Source organism: Anomaloglossus baeobatrachus, chromosome 4 (genome assembly GCF_048569485.1).
Source record: "Anomaloglossus baeobatrachus isolate aAnoBae1 chromosome 4, aAnoBae1.hap1, whole genome shotgun sequence".
In the NCBI taxonomy this organism is placed as follows: domain Eukaryota; kingdom Metazoa; phylum Chordata; class Amphibia; order Anura; family Aromobatidae; genus Anomaloglossus; species Anomaloglossus baeobatrachus.
The window spans coordinates 523,064,400-523,087,800 of NC_134356.1; the positions used below are offsets into that span (position 1 = coordinate 523,064,400).

General features: G+C 42.6%; 1 protein-coding gene across 3 annotated transcripts in view; it reads left to right on the forward strand.

Moving 5' to 3' along the window:
• FES (FES proto-oncogene, tyrosine kinase) overlaps nucleotides 1–23,401 on the forward strand; it is a 182,190-nt gene that overhangs the window by 46,248 nt on the left and 112,541 nt on the right. For all 3 annotated transcript variants that reach the window (XM_075345888.1, XM_075345890.1, XM_075345889.1), the window contains exon 3: nucleotides 14,724–14,897. In XM_075345888.1, coding sequence (XP_075202003.1) covers nucleotides 14,724–14,897 — 174 coding nt within the window. The remainder of the gene's footprint in view (nucleotides 1–14,723; nucleotides 14,898–23,401) is intronic.

Sequence of the window (23,401 nt, forward strand, 5' to 3'; positions counted from 1 at the left end):
CATTAAAAACGCATCATAGCAGGTGTAAAATGGATATGCGTTTCGGACGTATGTGTCCTTATCTAGACTAAGGACACATACGTCCGAAACGCGTATCCATTTTACACCTGCTATGATGCGTTTTTAATGGAACATGGAATTTTAACTTTTTTCTGAATAAAAATTGATGTTTTTAATTTCTGGAACTGGATGCTGGATTATCTTCCTCTCCCTGAACCTCGTGGTAACAAGGTCTAACTACCAAAAGTCCGTGCACCGTTCTGGCTGATACTCTAATCTCCTGAAAGGGTGAGCTGGTTTTTTCTTCCTCTAGTCGTGGTCACTTTACAGTATACGGAGCTGTGCTGTGCAGCTCCAAAACTGTCACACAGAGGTATAGCTTTACCGACTTTCATTTCAGCATCAGGTCCTGTTCATATTGCTGTTTCTGACACTCTGCATGAGAGATTTTCTGGTGTCTTTGAACAACACAGGCAGACTTGGATGCAGCCCTGCTGTGTGCTGATTCATAGGCAGGCTATCAAGAGTTAATCTCTGCTAGTCTGCTTGCTTGCTCTCTTTGATCACCTGTTGTGAGGGAGCCTATCACATCTGCTCCCTGTGTATACAATGGCTGGGTCCTTCCTCCGTTGCCAGCTATAGCTTGTCTTTGTTGGTCTGGTGTGGTGTCCTAGACTTTCTGGTGCTAGTAGTTCTCGTTGCTTGGCTCACTTGTGACGTTTACTCCAGTTACATAGGTTGAAAAAAGACCTAGGGCCATCTAGTTCAACCTTCCTCCACCAATTATACATTTTGTCATTAAGTCATTTATAACCAACACTGCTGTGTGTACTAAGGAAATCATCCAGCCCTATTTTAAAACCTGTTATAGTATCTGCCATTACTACCTCTTGTAATAGGGCATTCCACAGTCTGACAGCTGTAACTGTATAGAACCCTTTCGTATTTAGCTGCCGAAATCGCTTTTCTTCCACTCGCAGTGAGTGCCCCCTGGTCCTTAGTATTGTCTTTGAAAGGAATAAGTCATGTACCATTCCTTTATATTGACTTTTAATGTATTTATACATATAAATGAGATCTCCTCTGAGACGTCTTTTTTCTAAGCTAAACAAATCTAACTTTTCCAACCTGTCATCATATGGGAGGCCTTCCATTCCTTGTAGTAGTCTAGTTGCCGCCTTTGAACTGGTTCTAACTTCTGAATGTCCTTTTTAAAATGTGGAGCCCAAAGCTGGATTCCATATTCTAGATTTGGCCTTACAAGTGATTTATAGAGGTGTAACAATACGTTTGGATTAGGGGATCTAATCTCTTTTTTTATACACCCGAAAATCTTGTTTGCTTTTGCAGCTGCTGTCTGACATTGAATCCTGCTGCTGCTCAGTTTACTTGTAACCAGAATGCCCAAGTCCTTATCCTGTTCTGTAGTTCCGAGTATACTTCCATTTAATGTTGCTTGGTGCGGTTTTGAAGTTTACTTCAGTTGTATTTTGTAGTTTCCTTCTTGCTCTTGTTTTCCTCCTGAATCTCTTATTGTCCTATCCCGTGTGTGTGTGTGTGTGTGTGTGTGTGTGTGTGTGTGTGTGTGTGTGTGTGTGTGCGCGTGCGCGCAGTGTGTCAGAGTTTTGCTTTTTCCTTGTCTGTCTACATTTGTTTTTAACATCACACTCCTGACCCGTTCTTCACTGGTGGGAGGGGGAGTGGGGAAATTAGACTAGGTCTGGTCAGTAGCAGGGCTAGGAAGGGAACTCAGGCATCTCCACCATTAGGAGTATCCCTGTGATTAGGGATAGCATAGGGACTGATAGAGTGAGGAACAGCATAAAGGCCCCTAGCCATTGTTCTATCAAGTTGCATAGTGACAAAAACTGAGTATGCAAAACTGGGAACAGCTGATCGTTGGAGGTGCCTGGTGTCACACCACACCGATCAGACATTGATGACCTATTCTAAGCACAGGTCATCAATGTTAAAGTCACAGATAATCTCTTTAACTAGAATAGAAATATGATGTAGTTCTGAAGTGTTGTTTGGTAAAAATTGATCAAGTAGCCATTGTGCTAAATCAGTGCTGCAGCCCCTTCATTCTCAAGACAGTGGGAGTCTCAAAGGTTATATTCCAGCAATCTCAAAGTGATAAAATAGCCTAGCAATATGCTATGTTTTAATAATATGGGTATAACTCTTCAAGTACAGGTCCAGTGTAACGTACTTCAAGTAATGGCAGTCTGTACAATTCCTTTCTAGAAGATATTTTCTTGTAATGGAAGTTATTTGTAATCCCCAATTACTCATTGAGCAGAATAGTTCTAACATTACAGATGAGCTGGCCCTGCTAGTTGTGAAGTATGACTTTGAATCTTGAATTTCACTTTACAAATGCCCTCTACGCCTTTGCCCATGTCTGTCTTTGTTCTCATGAAATGCTGAGGCTAAACGCTTTCTGTCACTGAAGAGATTGCAGTAAGTTAACAGTTATGAGATCAGATGGCAATAAACATAAGCGTGCATATTTTCTCTTTTGTACGCCTCCCCTCTTCTGATCCAGTAATAATTCCAAGGACTTGATGACTATTAAATTGCATTGTCTAGGGGAACACAAGCAGATTGCTGCCAGTGATCGCTGACTCACGAGCTCTTGGCACGTGTATTCCGCATGAGTTACTGTAGACTCATCCATAACTCTGTCAAGTTTTTGTTTTCAATTCTATATCTCTCGTTTTGCATAAACTGATGTGTGTTTCCTGCTGAGTCAATATTATAAGTAGTTCTGGTCAAGAATGAGTGTTTCAAGGATTTTTAGGGATATTTCCCTCAACCTTTCAGAACTTATTACCAACAGACAGTTCTGAAAGTTCAAAAAGTAAAACACGATGTAATGATTGCATTTTATAGTTCCTTCAAGTGATTACTGACCTCCCCACGGCTTCTTTCATAAGTCTTCTTGGTTTGTTCTAGAAGGTTTGAGAAATGACCTCTTCCAGATTTCTGGTGGTTTGATGTCTGGACAACTTCTCTTAAATTGTGCTTCACTAAAATATTACAGCATGAATATTGTTTTCTATTTTTTTACTAAAGTCACAAAACAAAAATAAGTCAATTGCCAAATAGTAAATGATACATATATAAGGAGACGGACATAATGACCCCTTCAAAACACTAATGTTATTGATATAATGGAAAGTGTAATGTTAAATATGTCACGCACTATTGTGTAATGTGAATTTTGTTGTGATTCATTGTAATGATTTGCACTGTACTGTGATGTAGCAGTGTTCTGCCCAGCAACAGGCAGTGAGTAGGATAAGAAAGAGTTAACAGTTGGGACTAGCCCATAGTGGAAGGAGTTAGGAGGCAGGGACAGTGCTGTTTTGGTATTAAGATATCAGATAGGGCCCAGTGTGTACCAGAGACATACCTAATGTCTGTTTAGTTGGCAAGCCACATAATGTGAGTGTACTTAAGGAGAGAGAGCCAAGATGGAGATAGCGAGAATTCAAGTTACTTGAGACCGAGTACAAAGTTATGAAGTAGAGACAGGTCTGAGAAGTGACCGAAGGACTAAAGGCCCCGTCACACACAGAGATAAATCTTTGGCAGATCTGTGGTTGCAGTGAAACCATGGACATATTGTTACATTTGTACACAGCCACAAACCTGGCACTGATTGTCCACAATTTCACTGCAACCACAGATCTGCCAAAGATTTATCTCTGTGTGTGACAGGGCCTTAAGGGACTGAGTCAAGTTTGGTCCAAAAATAAGGCATCTACTAGTGTGGCCAGGGGAGTTTACAACTATCAAAGGTAACGGGTCAAGAAAGAGCAGACCATGAGATGCAGTGAAAGCCCCAGGCAGGAATTCCCTGAGTGTCAGGAAGCGTGAAACTGAGTCTGGCTATATTGCCAAATTATCCCTTTAAGAAGAAGAAGAAGAGGCTGAACTGCGGGAGGAAAAGATACATTTCATGGTCTGTAATACGGTACTAGGCTTGGTTGTAGAGTAGCAGATGGGACTAGTGAAGACTGGAACAGGTCAAGCAGAGGAAGTGAAGAGAGTGTGTCTAGAGATGCTCTGGGCTAATGAAACATATGAAAAGACCTGTATCCACTATCTCATGTGCACAGTTGTTATGAAACTACTTTTGAGCAAAATCACGTTTGTAAAAGAACTGGTGGTCTCTTTTGATGAACTGGTTAACATCTGGTCCTGGCCAGCCGGAGTCAATGGCATCATGCCGCCAGTAAAGGCGTATCTTTCATGTAACGTACCTTTCATGTAGCGTGCTAGGGCACAGAAGATGCAGACCTCGCCCATGACTACTGCCTCGCACCGCGCTATACATGGAGTTAGATAGTAATCAAGATACATATTGCTACACATATAAAATTGTGAGGTTCTTGGTGTACAAGTTGAACAATGTCTGTAAGCCCATCTGCATGTGTAGCCAAAAACCATGGAACTCAATAATATGTAAACTGTAATGTAATATCTGTGATTTTCTTCAAGGACATCCAAGTTCAATTTAGGCTGAATATATCTTAACAGAGAAATGTTTCTTGAGCATATCCGTTATGTATTTGTGTTACTCACTACTAAAAATTAATCAAGATATGACTTGTTTGGTTTCTGATTGTTGTGGAGTGTTGAAAACAGACTGAGTTGTATTATTAAACGTCAGACTTTTAGATTGTTTTGAATTAAAATTTAGATTTTTTTAAATTAAAATGAAATAAGAATAGAAAAAAGGAACAATAAACCATATATACATAGAAGGTAAATGAAAACAGGGTGATAAGAACATGAGAACATTGTAGGAAGGAGTAAAGAAAAAAAGAACATATACAGTGAATACAACCAATATACAATAGGGAACCTATAACAGATGAACCTATAATTCTCTTATAAAAGATGCAGTGGCGTACCGCACGGCTACGTGCCCGTGGGCCCGTGCTGTCACTGGTCCCCCTGCCTGAAATCACACTTTGCTTTCAACTGTATCGGCATCTGCAATGCCGATACAGTTGAAAGCAATGATGAATGAGGGTGCACTGCACTATCTGCTCCCTTCTTCATCATTCTCCCGCTACGTCTCCATTCTACGCTACGACAGCTCAGTGCAGCGGGTGCGATGACGTCACTTCATCACACTCGCTGTGCAGAGCAGTGAAGACAGAGCTTCACAATTCTCCCTGCCTAGACTGGACCAGCAGGGCACCGGGGAGAGCTGAATATATACAGTATATATTTTTTTTTTAAGTAAATGAGTACACAGTGTCCATAATACTACATGGATTTGTGCCGCCCCCGTGCCAGCAGCCGGGCCGCTGCTCAGATCCGGATCCGCGGTGGCTCGAGGGGTCTCCAGACCCGGGGGTCATGCGGCCACTCCATCAAAGTGGGGAGTATGTATAGGGGGGTTAGGAGTTTGTGACGCCACCCATGGTGCATGGTAAGGTAGGGTACCACCGCTGCTGTTGGGGACGCCCGGTGGCGGTGGTAAGGAAGCAAGGTGTTTAACCCCTCTGTGGGTAGGTGGTTTTTGCCCCGGGAGCCCGGTGATGGTGGTGAAGGGGTGCCAATGGGGAGGAAAGGGTTTCTGCGTACTCACTCAGTCCAAGTATACTGACACCGACAGCTTATAAACTAGAATTCTGAGCACATCTGCAGCAGGGAGGGAGTACGCGTGGATCCGTGTCCTTTGGTATTGCTTTTTAGCCTGTGACCCTTTTCCGTGGCACCTTCTTAACTATTTGGACCCTGTAGTGTGGAACTATTCGGGTCCTGCTCACCCGTATGGCTAACGGAGTGAGCTTGCTCTCAGGGTTCACGCTCGGGTTTTTCTGGACTGTATTTGGGAAAGTCCTATCCCATCGGTGCGCTAGTACCCCGATTTTGGAGCGGGTGAGGGATGAATCCTGAAGACTTCACCCCCATCAGGTAAATTACCGGGCTTCGTGAAGCTACTTCCCGGCCTAGGGTCCACATACCCCGTCGTGTCCTGGCCCCTGACCGGAGATGGCTCAAGGCCGTCGGCTGCCCTCCTCGGCAGATCCGTTCTCCTTGACACGGTCCCCTGCGACCAGGGTTCCAGCTCCCACCAGGCCCAGACCAACGTCTGCCACCTAGGATTCTGCAAGGAACCCGGCTCCTGACCTCCTCACTCCTCTCCTCTCTCTTCACACTCCTTTTTCACACTGACACCTCTCACCTTCCCTCACCAACCCCTTAAGTGGGTGGCCCTATTCCCTTCAGGCCCCCCTAATGGCGTGTCTGGTGGGTGTGGTGCAAAGTGTTCCCAGGATTTTGACTGGCTTCGCTCTTAGCAACACCAACAGACAGGGATCCGTAACCAAGGAGGATGCGGATACCGTGCAGAAGGGCAGATTGCACGATACCCTGTGACGATCTGATAGGCCAGGGTGTCACAGATGACTATTGGTTGTGCATTATACTATATGGAGAACTATCGGCTGTGCATTGTAATATATGAAGGACTATGGACTGTGCATTATACCATATGAAGCAATATGGGCTGTTATATTTATATATGGAGGTGCATTCTACTATCTGGAGGACTATGAGCTGTGCATTATATATGAAGGTGCATTATACTATATGGGGGACTATGGGGTGTTCATTATACTATATGGAGGACTATGGTGTGTTCATTATACTGTATGGGTGACTATGGGGTGCACTATACTATAAGAGAATTATGGAGTGCATTATAATATATGGAGGACAATGGAGGTGCATTATATATGAAGGACTATGAGGTGTGCATTATACTATATGGGTGTGCATTATACTGTATGGAGGACTATGCATTACCGTATATATGGAAATGCATTATACTATAGAGACTATGGACTAAGAATTATATATGAAGCAATATGGAGGGTGCATTATAATATATGGAGGACTATAGGGGGCAGATTATACTATATGAACGGTGCATTTCTCCTTCTACAGGACAAAATCACATCCATGATTGTTGTCCTGAAGAAGGATAAATATCTCTGAAACGCATTGACAAATAAAGGTCACGATCATTCATCAGCCTGATTTTGGGATTTCTTCTGTGGCAGTGTGGCTTGTAACCCTTTCATCTACCCACATTGAGGTCATATCAACTCTGGCATCCAAAAGGCTGATTTTCTTGGGTAATATGCAGCCATCGATGTAATATATGTGGCTTGCTTAGGTTCATCAAAGCTACAGCTGCTGCTTATATGGTTTGGAATGCCTGTCTACATATAATATAACATATTGACAATAGCTCTCCAGATGGGACAACCAATCATCCAATAGCCAGATATTGAAAAATATTTTATCTCCAAGCTGGGCAGAGACCAACTGAAATATTTATTTCAGGGAATATTGTCAAAAAAGCTAGAAAAATAACAGATGTAAAATTCTTTACTCTCTCTCTCTCTCTATATTATATATATATATATATATATATATATATATATATATATATATATATATATATATATATATATATATATATATATATATATATATATATATATATATATATATATATATATATATATATATATATATATATATATAGTACAGACCAAATGTTTGGACACACCTTCTCATTCAATGAGTTTTCTTTATTTTTATGACTCTGACAATTGTAGATTCACATTGAAGGCATCAAAACTATGAGTTAAAACATGTGGAATGAAATACTTAAAGTGTGCAATAGCTGAAAATATGTCTTATATTCTAGGTTCTTCAAAGTAGCCACCATTTGCTTTCATTACTACTTTGCACACTCATGGCATTCTCTTGATGAGCTTCAAGAGGTAGTCACTGGAAATGGTTTTTCAACAGTCTTGAAGGAGTTCCCAGAGATGCTTAGCACTTGTTGGCCTTTTTGCCATCACTCTGCGGTCTAACTCACCCCAAACCATCTCGATTGGGTTCAGGTCTGGTGACTGTGGAGACCAGGTCATCTGGCGTAGCACCCCATCACTCTCCTTCTTATTGAAATAGCTCTTACACAGCCTGGAGGTGTGTTTGGGGTCATTGTCCTGTTGAAAAATAAATGATGGTCCAACTAAACGCAAACCGGATGGAATAGCACGCCACTGCAAGATGTTGTGTTAGCCATGCTGGTTCTGTATGCCCTCAATTTTGAATAAATCCCCAACAGTGTCACCAGCAAAGCACCCCCACACCATCACACCTCCTCCTCCATGCTTCACGGTGGGAACCAGACATGTAGAGTCCATCCGTTCACCTTTTCTACAAAGACACGGTGGTTGGATCCAAAGATCTCAAATTTGGACTCATCAGACCAAAGCACAGATTTCCACTGGTCTAATGTCCATTCCTTGTGTTCTTTAGCCCAAACAAGTCTCTTCTGTTTGTTGCCTGTCTATAAGGCCTTGTCACACACAGAAATAAATCTTTGGCAGATCTGTGGTTGCAGTGAAATCATGGACATATTGTTCCATTTGTACACAGCAACCACAGATCTGCCAAAGATTTATCTCTGTGTGTGACAGGGCCTTAAGCAGTGGTTTCCTAGCAGCTATTTTACCATGAAGGACTGCTGCACAAAGTCTCCTCTTAACAGTTGTTCTAGAGATGAGAAGGTGTGTCCAAACCTTTGGTCTGTACTGTATATATATATATATATATATATATATATATACTGTATACAGTACAGGTCATAGGGAGGCATATAAGACAGTATAGTTCATTCAACTTTTGATTTACAGGTTTCAAGGGATATTCCCATCATCAAGATCCTATGCTATTAGCAAACACCCTCAATTGCAAATGTAGTATAGTTCTCCTAAAAGAGCCATGCCTCTTTCCTCGTGTGCAGGGCATTGCAGCTTTGGTATCCATGGCTATGACCACGAGCAACTATATATATAGTATAGACCAAAAGTTTGGACACACCTCAAACAGTTTTCTTTATTTTCATGACTCTTAAAATTGTAGATTCACATTGAAGGCATCAAAACTATGAATTAACACATGTGGAATGAAATACTTAACAAAAAATTGAGAAATAACAGAAAATATGTCTTATATTCTAGGTTCTTCAAAGTAGCCACCATTTGCTTTGATTACTGCTTTGCACACTCTTGGCATTCTCTTGATGAGCTTCAAGAGGTAGTCACTGGAAATGGTTTTCACTTCACAGGTGTGCCCTGTCAGGTTTAATAAGTGGGATTTCTTGCCTTATAAATGGGGTTGGGACCATCAGTTGTGTTGTACAGAAGTCTGGTGGATATGCAGCTGATAGTCCAACTGAATAGACTGTTAGAATTTGTTTAATGGCAAGAAAAAAGCAGCTAAGTAAAGAAAAATGAGTGGCCATCATTATTTTAAGAAATGAAGGTCAGTCAATCCGAAAAATTGGGAAAACTTTGAAAGTGTTCCCAAGTGCAGTGGCAAAAAACATCAAACGCTACAAAGAAACTGGCTCACATGAGGACTGCCCCAGGAAAGGAAGACCAAGAGTCACCCCTGCTGCGGAGGATAAGGTTATCCGAGTCACCAGCCTCAGAAATCGCAGGTTAGCAGCAGCTCAGATAAGAGACCAGGTCAATGCCACACAGAGTTCTAGCAGCAGACACATCTCTAGAACAACTGTCAAGAGGAGACTTTGTGCAGCAGGCCTTCATGGTAAAATAGCTGCTAGGATACCACTGCTAAGGACAGGCAACAAGCAGAAGAGACTTGTTTGGGCTAAAGAACACAAGGAATGGACATTAGACCGGTGGAAATCTGTGCTTTGGTCTGATGAGTCCAAATTTGAGATCTTTGGATCCAACCACCGTGTCTTTGTGTGACGCAGAGAAGATGAACGGATGGACTCTACATGCCTGGTTCCCACTGTGAAGCATGGAGGAGGAGGTGTGATGATGTGGGGGTGCTTTGCTGGTAACACTGTTGGGGATTTATTCAAAATTGAAGGCATACTGAACCAGCATGGCTACCACAGCATCTTGCAGCGGCATGCTATTCCATCCGGTTTGCGTTTAGTTGGACCATCATTTATTTTTCAACAGAACAATGACCCCAAACACACCTCCTGGCTGTGTAAAGGCTATTTGACTAAGAAGGAGAGTGATGGGGTGCTACGCCAGATAACCTGGCCTCCACAATCACCAGACCTGAACCCAATCGAGATGGTTTGGGGTGAGCTGGACCTCAGAGTGAAGGCAAAAGGGCCAACTAGTGCTAAGCATCTCTGGGAACTCCTTCAAGACTGTTGGAAGAAGCTCATCAAGAGAATGCCAAGAGTGTGCAAAGCAGTAATCAAAATCAAAAGGTCGCTACTTTGAAGAACCTAGAATATAAGCCATTTTTTCAGTTGTTTCACACGTTTTTGTTAAGTATTTCATTCCACATGTCTTAATACATCGTTTTGATGCCTTCAATGTGAATCTACAATTTTGAGAGTTATGAAAATAAAAAAACCTCTTTGAATAAGAAGGTGTGTCCAAACCTTTGGTCTGTACTGTATATATATATATATATATATATATATATATATATATATATATATATATATATATATATATATATATATATATATATATATATATATATATACAACCCCTGGAAAGAATTATGGACTCACCTGGCTCTGAGGATGTTCATTCAGTTGTTTATTTTTGTTTTAAAAAAGCATATCACAGACATGGCACAAAACTAAAGTCATAATGTGCTAGCCAGTAACGGTTACTTTTCAAAACCAAAGAGGGGGAACAAATTATGGAATCACTCAATTCTGAGATATAAATTATGGACTCATGAAAAACAAACAAACAAAAGAACACTCCAATACATCACTAATATTTTGTTGCAACACCTCTGTCTTTTATAACAGCTTGCAGTCTCTGAGGCATGGACGTAATGAGTGACAAACAGTACTCTTCATCAATCTGGCTCCGACTTTCTCTGATTGCTGTTGGCAGATTAGTTTTGCAGGTTGAAGCCTTGTCCTGGACAATTTTCTTCAACTTCCACCAAATATTTTCAATTGGATTGAGATCCGGACTATTTGCGGGCCATGTCATTGACTTTATGCGAATTCTTTCAAGGAATGTTTTCACAGTTTTTGCTCTATGGCATTATCATCTTGATATATGAGTTCATCATCCCCAAACATCCTTTCAATTGATGGGATACGAAAAGTGTCCAAAATTTCGATGTAACTTGGGCATTAATTGAAGATGTAATGACAGCCATCTCCCCAATGCATTTACCTGACATGCAGCCCCATATCATCAATGACTGTGGAAATTGACATGTTCTTTTCAGGCAGTCATCTTTTTATTGTTTAACTTTTCTGTATGTAAATCCCATTTCCTTTAGGCGGTTTTTTGCAGTTCAGTCACAGACATTGACTCCATTTTCCTCCCATTCGTTCCTTATTTGTTTTGTTGTGCATTTCCTGTTTTGGAAACATATTGCTTTAAGTTTCTTGTCATGACGCTTTGATGTCTTCCTTGGTCTACCATTACGTTTGCCTTTAACAACCTTCCCATGTTGTTTGTATTTGGTCCAGATTTTAGATACAGCTGACTGTGAAGAACCAACATCTTTTGCAACATTGCGTGGTAATTTAAGGCTGCTTTACACCTTACAATTTCGCATACGATATCGTATGCGATGTGACCCGCCCCCATCGTATGTGCGGCACGTTCAATTTGTTGACCGTGTCACACAAACGATTATTTCCCGTCACACGCACTTACCTTCCATATGACCTCGCAGTGAGCGGCGAACATTCACTTCCTGGAGTGGGAGGGACGTTCGGCGTCACAGCGACGTCATGCAGGAGCCGGACAATAGCAGCGGAGGGGCGAAGATGAGCGGGACGTAAACATCCCATCCACCTCCTTCCTTCCGCATTGCCGGTGGGAGCCGCGGGACGCAGGTAACCTGTGTTCATCGTTCCCAGGGTGTCACACACAGTGATATGTGCTGCCTCGGGAACATTGAACAACCTGACATTAAATTTTTAGTAATTGAACGACGTGCATGCGATTAACGTTTTAACGTTCAATCGCAATCGCACGGAGGTATCACACGCTACAATGTAACTAACGATGCTGGATGTGCGTCACTTATGACGTGACCCCACCCACACATCATTAGATAAATGGTAGCGTGTAAAGCCCGCTTTGCCCTCTTTTCAGAGTTTGATAATCCTCTCCTTTGTTTCAATTGACATCTCTCGTTTTGAGCCATGATTCATGTCAGTCCTCTTGGTGCAACAACTCTCCAACGTGTGATCACTCCTTTTTAGATGCAGACTAATGAGCAGATCTTATTTGATGCAGGTGTTACTTTTGGGAATGAAAATTTCCAGGGTGATTCCATAATTTTTTCCTCAGCAATGAGTGATTCCATAATTTTTTCGCCCTGTTTGGTCTTGAATAGTAACCGTTATTGGCTATCACATTATGTTTTCATGATATTTTTTAGTGTTTGTTAAAGTCAGAAAGTTGACATTTGAACTTACCTTAGTTTTGTGCCATGTCTGTGATCTGCTTATTTTAAACAAAAGTAAGCAGCTGAATGAACATCCTCAGAGCCAGGTGATTCCATAATTTTTGCCAGGGGTTGTATATATATATATATATATATATATATATATATATATATATATATATATATATATAGTGACTTGAGAAAATATTCAGCCCCTTTGATTTATCAAATTTGACCCTCATTTCAGGCTTCAACCATAAAGATAAAAATTTTAAGATTATGATGAAGGATCAACAACAAGTGGGACACAATTGTGGAGTTGATAGAAATTTATTGCTTATTTTAGACTTTTATAAAGAATATATAACTGAAAAGTGGGGAGTGCAACATTATTCGTCCCATTTAAGTTAATACTTTGTAGCACCACCTTTTGCTGCAATTACAGCTGCAAGTCGCTTGGGCTATGTCTCTATCAGTTTTGCACATCGAGAGACTGAAATTCTTGCTCATTCTTCCTTTGCAAACAGCTGGAGCTGAGTGAGGTTGGATGGAGAGCGTTTGTGAACAGCAGTTTTCAGCTCTTTCCACAGATTCTCGATTAGATTTAGGTCTGGACTTTGACTTGACCATTCTAATACCTGAATACGTTTATTTGTGAACTATTCCATTGTAGATTTTGCTTTATGTTTGGGATCATTGTCTTGTTGAAAGACGAATCTCCATCCCAGTCTCAGGTCTTTTGCAGACTCCAACAGGTATTCTTCAAGAATGGTCCTGTATTTGGTTCCATCTATCTTCCCATCAATTTTAACCATCTTCCCTGTCCTTGTTGAAAAAACGCAGGCCCAAACCATGATGCTGCCACCTCCATGTTTGACAGTGGGGACGGTGTGTTCAGGGTGATGAGCTGTGTTGCTTTTATGCCAAACATATCGTTTGTCATTGTGCCCAAATAGTTTAATTTTGGTTTCCTCCGAGCACCTTCTTCCACATGTTTGGGGTGTCTCCCAGGTGGTTTGTAGCAAACTTTAAATGACACTTTATGAATATCTTTGAGAAATGGATTTCTCCTTGCCACTCTTCCATAAAGGCAGATTTGTGCAGTGTACGACTGATTGTTGTCCTATGGACAGACTCTCCCACCTCAGCTGTAGATCTCTGCAGTTAATCCAGAGTGATCATGGGCCTCTTTGCTGCATCTCTGATCAGTCTTCTCCTTGTTTGAGATGAAATTTTTGATGGACGACTGGGTCTTGGTAGATTTGCAATTGTATGATACTCCTTCCATTTCAACATGATTGCTCCTTGGGATGTTTAAAGTTTTGGAAATCTTTTGCAACCAAATCCAGCTTTAAATTTCTCCACAACAGCATCACGGACCTGCCTGTTGTGTTCCTTGGTCTTCATGATGCTATCTGCGCTTTAAACAGAACACTGAGACTATCACAGAGCAGGTGCATTTATACGGAGACTTGATTACACACAGGTGGCTTATATTTATCATCATCAGTCATTTAGGACAACATTGCATCATTCAGAGATCCTCAATGAACTCCTGGAGTGAATTTGCTGCACTGAAAGTAAAGGGGACGAATAATATTGAACGCCCTAATTTTCATTTTATTCTTTTTTACAAAAGTTTAAAATAAGCGATAAATATCGTTCACCTTCACAATTGTGTCCCACTTGTTGTTGCTTCTTCACTATAGCATTACAATTTTTATCTTTATGTTTGAAGCCTGAAATGTGGGAAAAGGTTAAAAATTTCAAAGGGGCCGAATTCTTTTGCATGGCACTGTATTCTCCCATATGAAGATTCTTCGCTGGAACAACTTTTCTTTTTCTATTCAACTAACTGTAACTATATGAGTGGAAGTAACCATGGATACCTAAGCTGCAATGCCCTGCAGATGAGGTAGGAGACATGGCTATGTCAGGAGAACTATACAGTACTACATTTCTAATTGGAGGTATTTGCTAATGTTATTATTACACCTACATATTGGGAAAGAATCTTGGAGATGTGAATACTATTTTAAGATTAGAGATAAGAGACTGGACTATTAGTAGCATGGTAAAAATTGGGCTGTACTAATTTCAGGGGATTAACTTGTCGTTAATATATGTGGCTAACATGTGATCAAATTGTAGTATCCATCTGTTAATACAAGTAAATTAGACCTGAATTTAGTAAATTCTCTCCATTTTGTCACCTTTTCCACATTGTTTTGCATTCACAGGCCTGGTCTACAATGGTAACCCAGACAGAGAACCTGAGTCATATATTACGGAACCATTCCGACACTTTACATTCCGGGCCTCTGAAGAAGCTCTCTGATCTCATTAGGGAAAAACAGCAGCTGAAAAAGTCATATACTGAACAGTGGCAACTTCTCAACCAGGATTATTTGAAGGTAACTTATTCCATGTGCTCGGAAATTCGGGTCGGTGCACCGTATTGTTATTATTATTTGACAGGAGAATGAATTTCCGTTGCGTGAATAGAGGGCTGGCATTATACTAGTTTAATATGCTGGCACAGGGAAAGGTCTGATCCTCTTTCCAGAAGCTGAAATATTAAACATTTTCCCTCTAAGTGTGTTTCATAAGTCCTATATACCTAATGTATGAAGTGACACTAATAATACAGCCTAGATTTTCAGAAAAGGTAAGGTGGTGGCAGAATGGCAATGGACCAAACAGATACTTGCTTCATCATGATGTTTTAATTAATTTCCTGACCTTAGGTATAAAGCTGTGTAATTCATTAATTATAGCTTGGTATGGTAGCCACAAGTATTGGAGCAGACATGCCTACCCGTCGGATTAATTTCTAACTATATAACACCATTATATTCCAAAGCACTGTACAAAGAATACTTTCATTAACCTCAAAAATTAAATGATTCCCTTAGTCAGTTAAGGATGTGCTTCTTAGTAATATTATGAATGTTTTTTTTTCCTTTGGGCAAAAAAGACTACTTATACATATATTATACATCTAATAGGCTATGTTCACATATACATTTTTTTTCAAGTTTTATGATACATATGGGAAGCATAAAACTGGATATAAAACATTCAGTTACAGGACCCATTAATTTGAATGGGTTTTTCCTTTCATAAAATGTCATCCGTTTGTAACTGATCTGTCTGCTAGGTGTTTGCCTAGACAAAACAATGAGCCTGTACAACGTCTTTTACTATCCAAAGAAACAGATAGCAGAAAAAAACAGACACTTCTGGTTTTTATTTTAATATTAACCATATTTTTCTTTTTATAAGACGCACTGGATTATAAGACGCACCACAAATTTAGAGGAGGAAAATAGGAGAAAAAAAGTAATGTTAAAATGAGGGTCATTTTATAATCCTAGTGCGTCTTATAGTAGCTCAGCAGGGGGGAGCGGTGGTGGTGGAGCTGCTCAGGAAGGTCACAGGAGGAATGGTCGGCAATACTGCAGGCTCAGAGGAGGGGGTGTCGCGGCACAGGAGGGTTACATGAGGCATGTTCGGCAATGCTGCGGGCTCGAAGGAGGGAGTGTCACAGCTCAGGAGGGTCAATGATACTGCAGGCTTGGGGGTATCGCGACAGCAGTGGGCAGCATTTATCTGCTGGCACACTGCGGGCTCTATTGATCTGCAGTCGGTTGACGCGATGGTGGCGCGTGCACATTAGCCTCTATGGCTATTTTCTTAAAGTCCGTCTCATCAAGCGCCAGCAGTTCAATGGAGCCCGCAGCGTGTCGGCAGATCAATGGCGTCCACTGCCGCGATACCCCCAGGCCCACACTTATCGCCAACCCATTGTCCTGTGACCCGCCTGAGCCACTCCACTGCAGTGATGCTCCCCCCTCCTCCGAGCCTTCAGTATCACCAACCGTGATTATAAAATTCACCCACATTTTCCCCCCAGTTTTGGATGCAAAAAGTGCATCTTATAATCTGAAAAATACGGTAAGTGTATGGGAAACAGATTATAACTAGTGATGAGCGAGCATTAAAATGTTCGAGTGCTCAGTACTGGAATCGAGCAGGTCAGATACATGGATGGGCTAATGGAAGTCAGTGGGAAACTTGAGCATTTTTCCAGAAGACCCTACCAGGACAGCTGGGGAGGCATGAAAATCACTGAAATGTATGGAAAAAGTGCTGATATGGAATGGGAACAGCATGGGGAAGACGCCAGGATGCACCTCTGACTCCGAGGTCACTACTGGGAACACTGTTGTCAGAGTATTACTCCACTTTTGTGGCCTGACAATAAAACATACAAAACCAAAGATAAAATGGATTTTACTGGAAAAAATGTTAGGAAACATTTTTTCATGTATGACTTGTATATAAGGCAAAATTGAAATGAGGAGAAAAAAAAACCATCTCCTCCACCCCATAATAGCCAGGCCATCTCTCACCGTATTTCTCCATTGCCTTTGACTGCAGTAGATGACCTAGAGGCGGAAATAAAACTACATCCACTAGTAGTCACCGGCAAATGTAATAAATGTATCTGGGCGTGTGGCATGTGTGATATGGTCAGACACATGCTGATTAATTTATGAAGGAGAGACTCTGAAACTCACAAAAACCTATGAAGACAATGCAAGAACTGCCAATAATAGGAAGAAGCACTCCAATACACTCTGTATTAGACATAAAGAAGGCCCTCATACACATTCTGTTAAAATTGTTAGGAAGTGGGTCACCTAGACTGCAAAGGCTATGCACTAAGTGCAAGGACTGCCAAAAATTAGGATGGACTGCAATACCACCCGATGACCCTCTAAAAGTTTGGAGTGAGGGCTTCCTGATGACCCCTAGAATTTTTGGAGCGAGGTCCACCAGATGACCCTTTAAAGATTTTGAACAAGGGTTGCCCGTTTACTCTCTTAAAATTTGGAGTGAAGGGCGGCTAATGACGCTCTAAAAATTTGGAGCGAGGGCCGCTTGGTGACCCTCTAAATATTTGGAGCAAGGGCCACCTGATGACCCTCTAATGTTGATATGATGGTGGAGGAGGGCAAGATAAAGAAAAAACTATGAACCGTATATCTTTTTTTGGGTAGGAAGGGTGCACGAGAATATACCAGAATAAAAAGAAACATTTGAATTGGCTTTAGGTTCCACTGCTGCTATCTGGTGATATTGAGAGGTGTGGGTCAATGCAGGCCTTATTCTTCTTGCTAAGAGTCTACCTGTCAGTATGTTCAGTTGATAAGCAGATGCACCTATCAGTTATCATGCTCCAGGTGGCACTAAAAATCCACTCTGACAAAATGCAGGCATAGAGGTGCAGTTCATGCCATGTGTCCAGTTTGGATACCCAATAGTTGTACGGCACAGAGGAGTCATGGAGGACACTGGTACAATCGGCTAGGTACTCCTTCATCATCTTCAAAAACGTTTCCCTCCTTGTCAGACTACCCCTCACATCAAGGCGTGGGCATTGGGAGGGTCTAATGAAACTGTCCCAGAAATTGATAGTGTTCCCCTTCCTCTATTGGACCTGGTTTGTATCTCCCTTGTCTCTCCTGGGTTGCCCAAGGAAATATGACCTCTGCTACCAGTGTTATCAGATGGGAATTTTTGTAGTAATTCAACTTGCACCATCCGTATTCTTTTCAGCCCATTTTTAGCACATTAGAAAATATGACCAAGCAGTGTGGTGTCAGGGATACACTGACAGAGCCTCAGCTGTAAGTGGTGACATCAGTGAGTTCACTTGAGTTCACAGCTGGCTGTTCTAACAGTACCCTAGCTCTGATCTCAGGTAAACTCAATGAACTCAGTGAACTCTACAAACTCACCTGAGATGAACTCAATTAACTCACCTGAGGTGAACTCAATTCTGAATTATTAGCTTAGGCTATGTGCGCACGTTGAGTATTTGGTTGCAGAATATCTGTGTATTTCCTGACAGTAAAATGCACCAAAAACGTAATGTGGTTTTGATGTGTCTTTCTGCCAGGAGAAGCAGATTTGTGAGAATTTCTGAGCCAAATCTGAATCTTGTAGCAGATAAACACGTCAAAACCACATCACGTTTTTGTTTCATTTTTCTGCCAGGAGATGCAGATTTGGTGCAGAAACTTGCACTGACTGCAGAGCCGGAAGCAAGTGTGACAGCAGTGCCAGAAACAGGTAAATATACAACTTAATGCTGTCCGTGTGCTATCCGGATGTAACATGGATAGCACATGGACAGCACACTGATGACACATGCACGGACACATGGATGGCCCACGGAACTCGACAGCGGACCATGCAAAACATTTGTTTTTTTCCATAGACGTGTGAAGGGGGTAGAAGACAGGATAGTGCTGGTAAACATACTGGAAGCATTATCTGCAATCCAACCGAACACCTGTTTGCACTATTCTGGCTTCAAGAGTGATGTCCCGCGTCCCCTGCAAAGTGGAACAGTAAGCAAGGTCTCGTGGATGAGCATGTTGGTTTACTCCTACAGCAGGCACATTCACCTGGCCCACGGCCTTTATGTGGTGTTGAAAAGGAGTTTTATTTTTAGGTTGCAGCAGCAGTATAAGTATAGAAGGACTATAAGGCAATAAACCCATCCTATATGCCTCTCATCTAAAACTATCCCTCCTCCACCAGCTATCCCTACACTGAATGCAGATAACAGCAGTTTTACTAAAGAAAGGTTGGTATATAGCCCTGAAAAGGACTTTTGTTTTAATGATGCAGCAGCGGTGTACAAGTACTTACCCATTCAACACTGCCTATATGTCTGCTCTAAAGTCAGCTCTCTCTCCTACATCAACTATCCCTGAACTGCTTCCAGAGGACACCAAGTCTTATATAAAATATGATGACGTGATGCAGCTGGCTATGGCATTACCATAATCACATTTCTATGGCATTACCACGTATAGCAGGCAATGTTGATGGGCTGTCTAAAAGCCTCAAAACATGTGAGACGGGGACTCAAGCATGGCATTCAAGCACCCGCAATGCTCGATGAGTAACGAGCATACCCGAGCACCTCGATGCTCAATCGAGTATCAAGTAGTGCTCGCCCATAACTAATTATAACTGATGTTCATTTTTTTGGCTTTTCGTCATTTAAATTACCTGTTATAAGCATTGTACATGTCAAGAACTAGGCTTTACAGAGACCCATCTTGAATAAAGAACAGGTACGCATGCTCGAACTTAATCCATAGTCTATGGGACTGCAGGAGAAAGCTGAGCACCTCTCTCCTCTAATTACAGCACTTCCATAGACAATGTATGGAGAGGATGCTGAGCATGAGCACCGCTGCTCCATTCAAGACAGAGTTCTGCAAAGCCCATTCTCAGGATCCCTAGGAGGCCCGAGCTGTCAGACCCCTGAGTGATCAGTAAGTTTCCTCCTATCCTATGAATAGGGGGTAACTTGATATCTTGGGAAAATACCCTTTAATCTTACAATGTGAGGAGCTGAATTCGGGTTTGACTTCCGTGTGATTGCCGGGCTACTTCCCTGTACTGCTGTGAACCAGTCCTGTCTGCATATGTAAGTATGCGACTGATTTACAGTTCTAGTTGCAACACCAGCATCACCGTATCTATATTCTATAAAACATAAAACCATCCAGCACTTTCATATCAATAATTTATATTGTAATAGATAGTAGTGGAGCAGTCATCTGGTGCATAGTAATGTGTCGCCAGTGGTAGGTGAACATCAGAGGGAATGCTAGGTTCCAACAGAATGCATTGAGTAATACAGGAACTGGTCCTTTATGATGAAGTACAGCACTGTCTTACAGGAAAACACATTTCTATTCACTAAGCAGCTCTCTTTTTCAAGTAATCAGAGACATAATGGAAGATGCATAGCAGTCCTGACAGACTGTCCATGCTGCATGAGGTCTATGCTAACTTAAAAAATTAGGTCTTAGTATCTAAAACGTTGTGCTTTGAGACAGCACTGCACCTTAGGCCTCCGACACACATCCGTTAAAAACGTGCGTGTTTTGTCCGTTTCCGTATATATGTTTGTGGTCAAACTTGCGTTTTTCATCATGTCCGTGTCCGTGATCCGTATGTGTTTCCGTTTTTCACGGCAGCATGTCCGTTTCCTGCACGGAACACTCACACACGGACACCATGAAAGTCAATGGTTTGGTGCGCACAAGTACGTGACACAGATGCATCTCCGTATGCTCTGTGTACGTTTTGTGGGTTTTTTTAGCGATGTCGGTCATTCTTTCTTTTCCTGTGTATGTCGGTCAATCTCCCTCAGTCCGTCGGTCGGTCTCTCTCTCTCTCTGTCTGTCTGTCTCTCTCTCTGTCTTGTCTGTCCTTCTCTCTGTCTGTCGGTCAGTCTCCCCCATCTCTCATACTTACCGATCCCCAATCACCGGCGCGGCGCTGCACGGCGTTCACACTGCTCCGGCGGCTTTTACTATTTTGAAAAAGCCGGCCTCATTACTCAATCTAGTATTCCCTGCTTTCCACACCCACCGGCGCCTATGATTGGTTGCAGTTAGACACGCCCACACGCTGAGTGACAGCTGTCTCACTGCAACCAATCACAGCCGCTGGTGGGCGGGTTTATAATGTGCAGTTAAAAAAATAAATAATTAATTAAAAAAAAACGACGTGCGGTCCCCCCATTTTGATACCAGCCAGGGTATAGTCACACAGCTGAAGGCTGGTATTCTCAGGATGGGGAGCTCCACGTTATTGGGAGCCCCCCAGCCTAACAATATCAGCCAGCAGCCACCCAGAAATGCCGCAACCATTAGATGCGATAGTTCTGGGACTCTACCCGGCTCTTCCCGAATTGCCCTGGTGCGTTGGCAATCGGGGTAATAAGGAATTAATGGCAGCAGCCCATAACTGCCAATAAGTCCTAGATTAATCATTGCAGGCATCTATGAGACTCCTACAATGATTAACCTGTAATTTAAAGTTAATAAACACACACAACGTAAAATCCTTTATTTGCAATAATAAACACTAACAAATATCCTTGTTCACCACTTTATTAACCCCCAAAAACCCACCCATGTCCGGCGTAATCCACGGAGGTCCCGCGTCGCTTCCAGCTCTGCTACATGAAGGTGACAGGAGCAGTAGAAGAACACCGCCGCTCCTAGTAGCACCATGCAGCAACTGATGTAAGTATCGCGATCAGCGATGACGTCACTCAGGTAACTCGCGGCCACCGCTGGATCCTCCAACTGTGACAGCAAGTCTCCCGAGTGACAGCGATGAAGTCACAGGTAAGTTGCGGTCTCGGGTGGGTGACTCCAGCAGGCCGCAGGTAACCTAAGTGACAGCAGCGAAAATCGCGCTGCTCACTTCAGTTACTCTGGAGATTATCGGTCACCAGAGATTCCTTCACGGGTGACCGCTAATCAGTATGCGACACAGACAGAGCCGCGGTATGACAATGAAGTCGGGTGAAGGTCACCTGAGTTCATTCTCTACGCGCGACACTGTCTGCTGTCAGCGGGTATGCCTCAACGTCATTTTACATCACACACGGAACATTTCACATGGACAAAACACACTCACATGTCAGTTATGTATCTCACGCACACACGGACATTCCACATGCACACACGGCTAGCATACGCTGTTCACACAGATGCCACACGGACCATAAAAACGGACATAAAAACGGATCACGGACCTGAAAAACGGTCCGTATTACACGTGCGTGATTTTAACGGATGTGTGTCGGAGGCCTTATAATAAATGACTGATTTTTTTATTCTTCTTTATTCTTTCATACAGAATCCAGGATTGATTGATCAAGCCATTAGTTCCTACTTATGGGGGAGTCAGGACAGACGGATGTTAGCTGAGCTATAGTTCAGGGGAGGGTGAAGATATCTTATAACTCATGAATGCAATGGACTCCTGAGCTCATGTATGTCACTTGGAGGACCCCTAGTCTACAGTATGGCGCGAGGACTAATAAAGCTCTACATTTAACAAAAAGTATAATACAGGAACCTGTAATAAACACAATTCTGAAATCAATCTGTTTTTCACTACCTTTTGCTTGCTCTCAGAGAGGGCAGAATAAAAGTGGCGACATTTTGAAATGCAAATGATCAATCTTCCAGTTGTGGCCTCCTGCAAGACCTACTATAAAAATGTAGAATTCAGAAAGCCTGCCTGATGTTTTTCAGAATATGTCTCCTAATATTCTACCTCTTTTGGCCAGGCGCCTGAAAAATTCTTCGCTGTAAAACTGTCACGCTAGTGTGATGCCCTGGACTAGCCAGGTAGTCACAAACATAACATCACACACACACCCTCCCCTGGATAGTCAACACCAGTCAAACAAAATTCTTGTTGCCTCCCTCCAGAGTCTGATGTCCACACCAGGTGGGGCGGAGCCAGGCGGTTGGCCCCACCCACCGAGGAATTCACAGGCCTGGAGGCAGGAAAAAGCGGAGAGTTCAGTTTGGAGGTGAAAGTGAGAGGACAGAAACTGTTGGTGTCTGGGTAGGAGCCCAGGCACTGTCAGCAAGGTTGGCAGACGGTGGTGGCCGTCTGCAGGAGGTGGTGCAAGTCAGCGTAACTGTAGGACCGGGGACGGGCGGTGGCCCTCCTGTACCGAGCCGGGGAGCAGATTTGTACCAAGCACAAAGGCAGGGCCATCAGACCCCGACCAGGCTAGGAGCCGCCGACAACGGTCAAATCCGAAAGTGACCGGAACTCCAGGGGTTCCCTAACACCCAAGACCCGACAGAAGGCAACAGTCCACACAGTGAGGATAAAAAGCCACCGATATAGGCTAGAGATCCAAGGGCCAGCGCCTGCGGGCAAAACGGGCTCCTTCGGTACATACACGCCGGGGAGCGGACTACCGTTGGGAAACCATCGGAGTCAATACATTCTACAAAGGTGCAGGGAAAGACAGCCACCATCAACCTGTCCGGGGAGAGCAAAG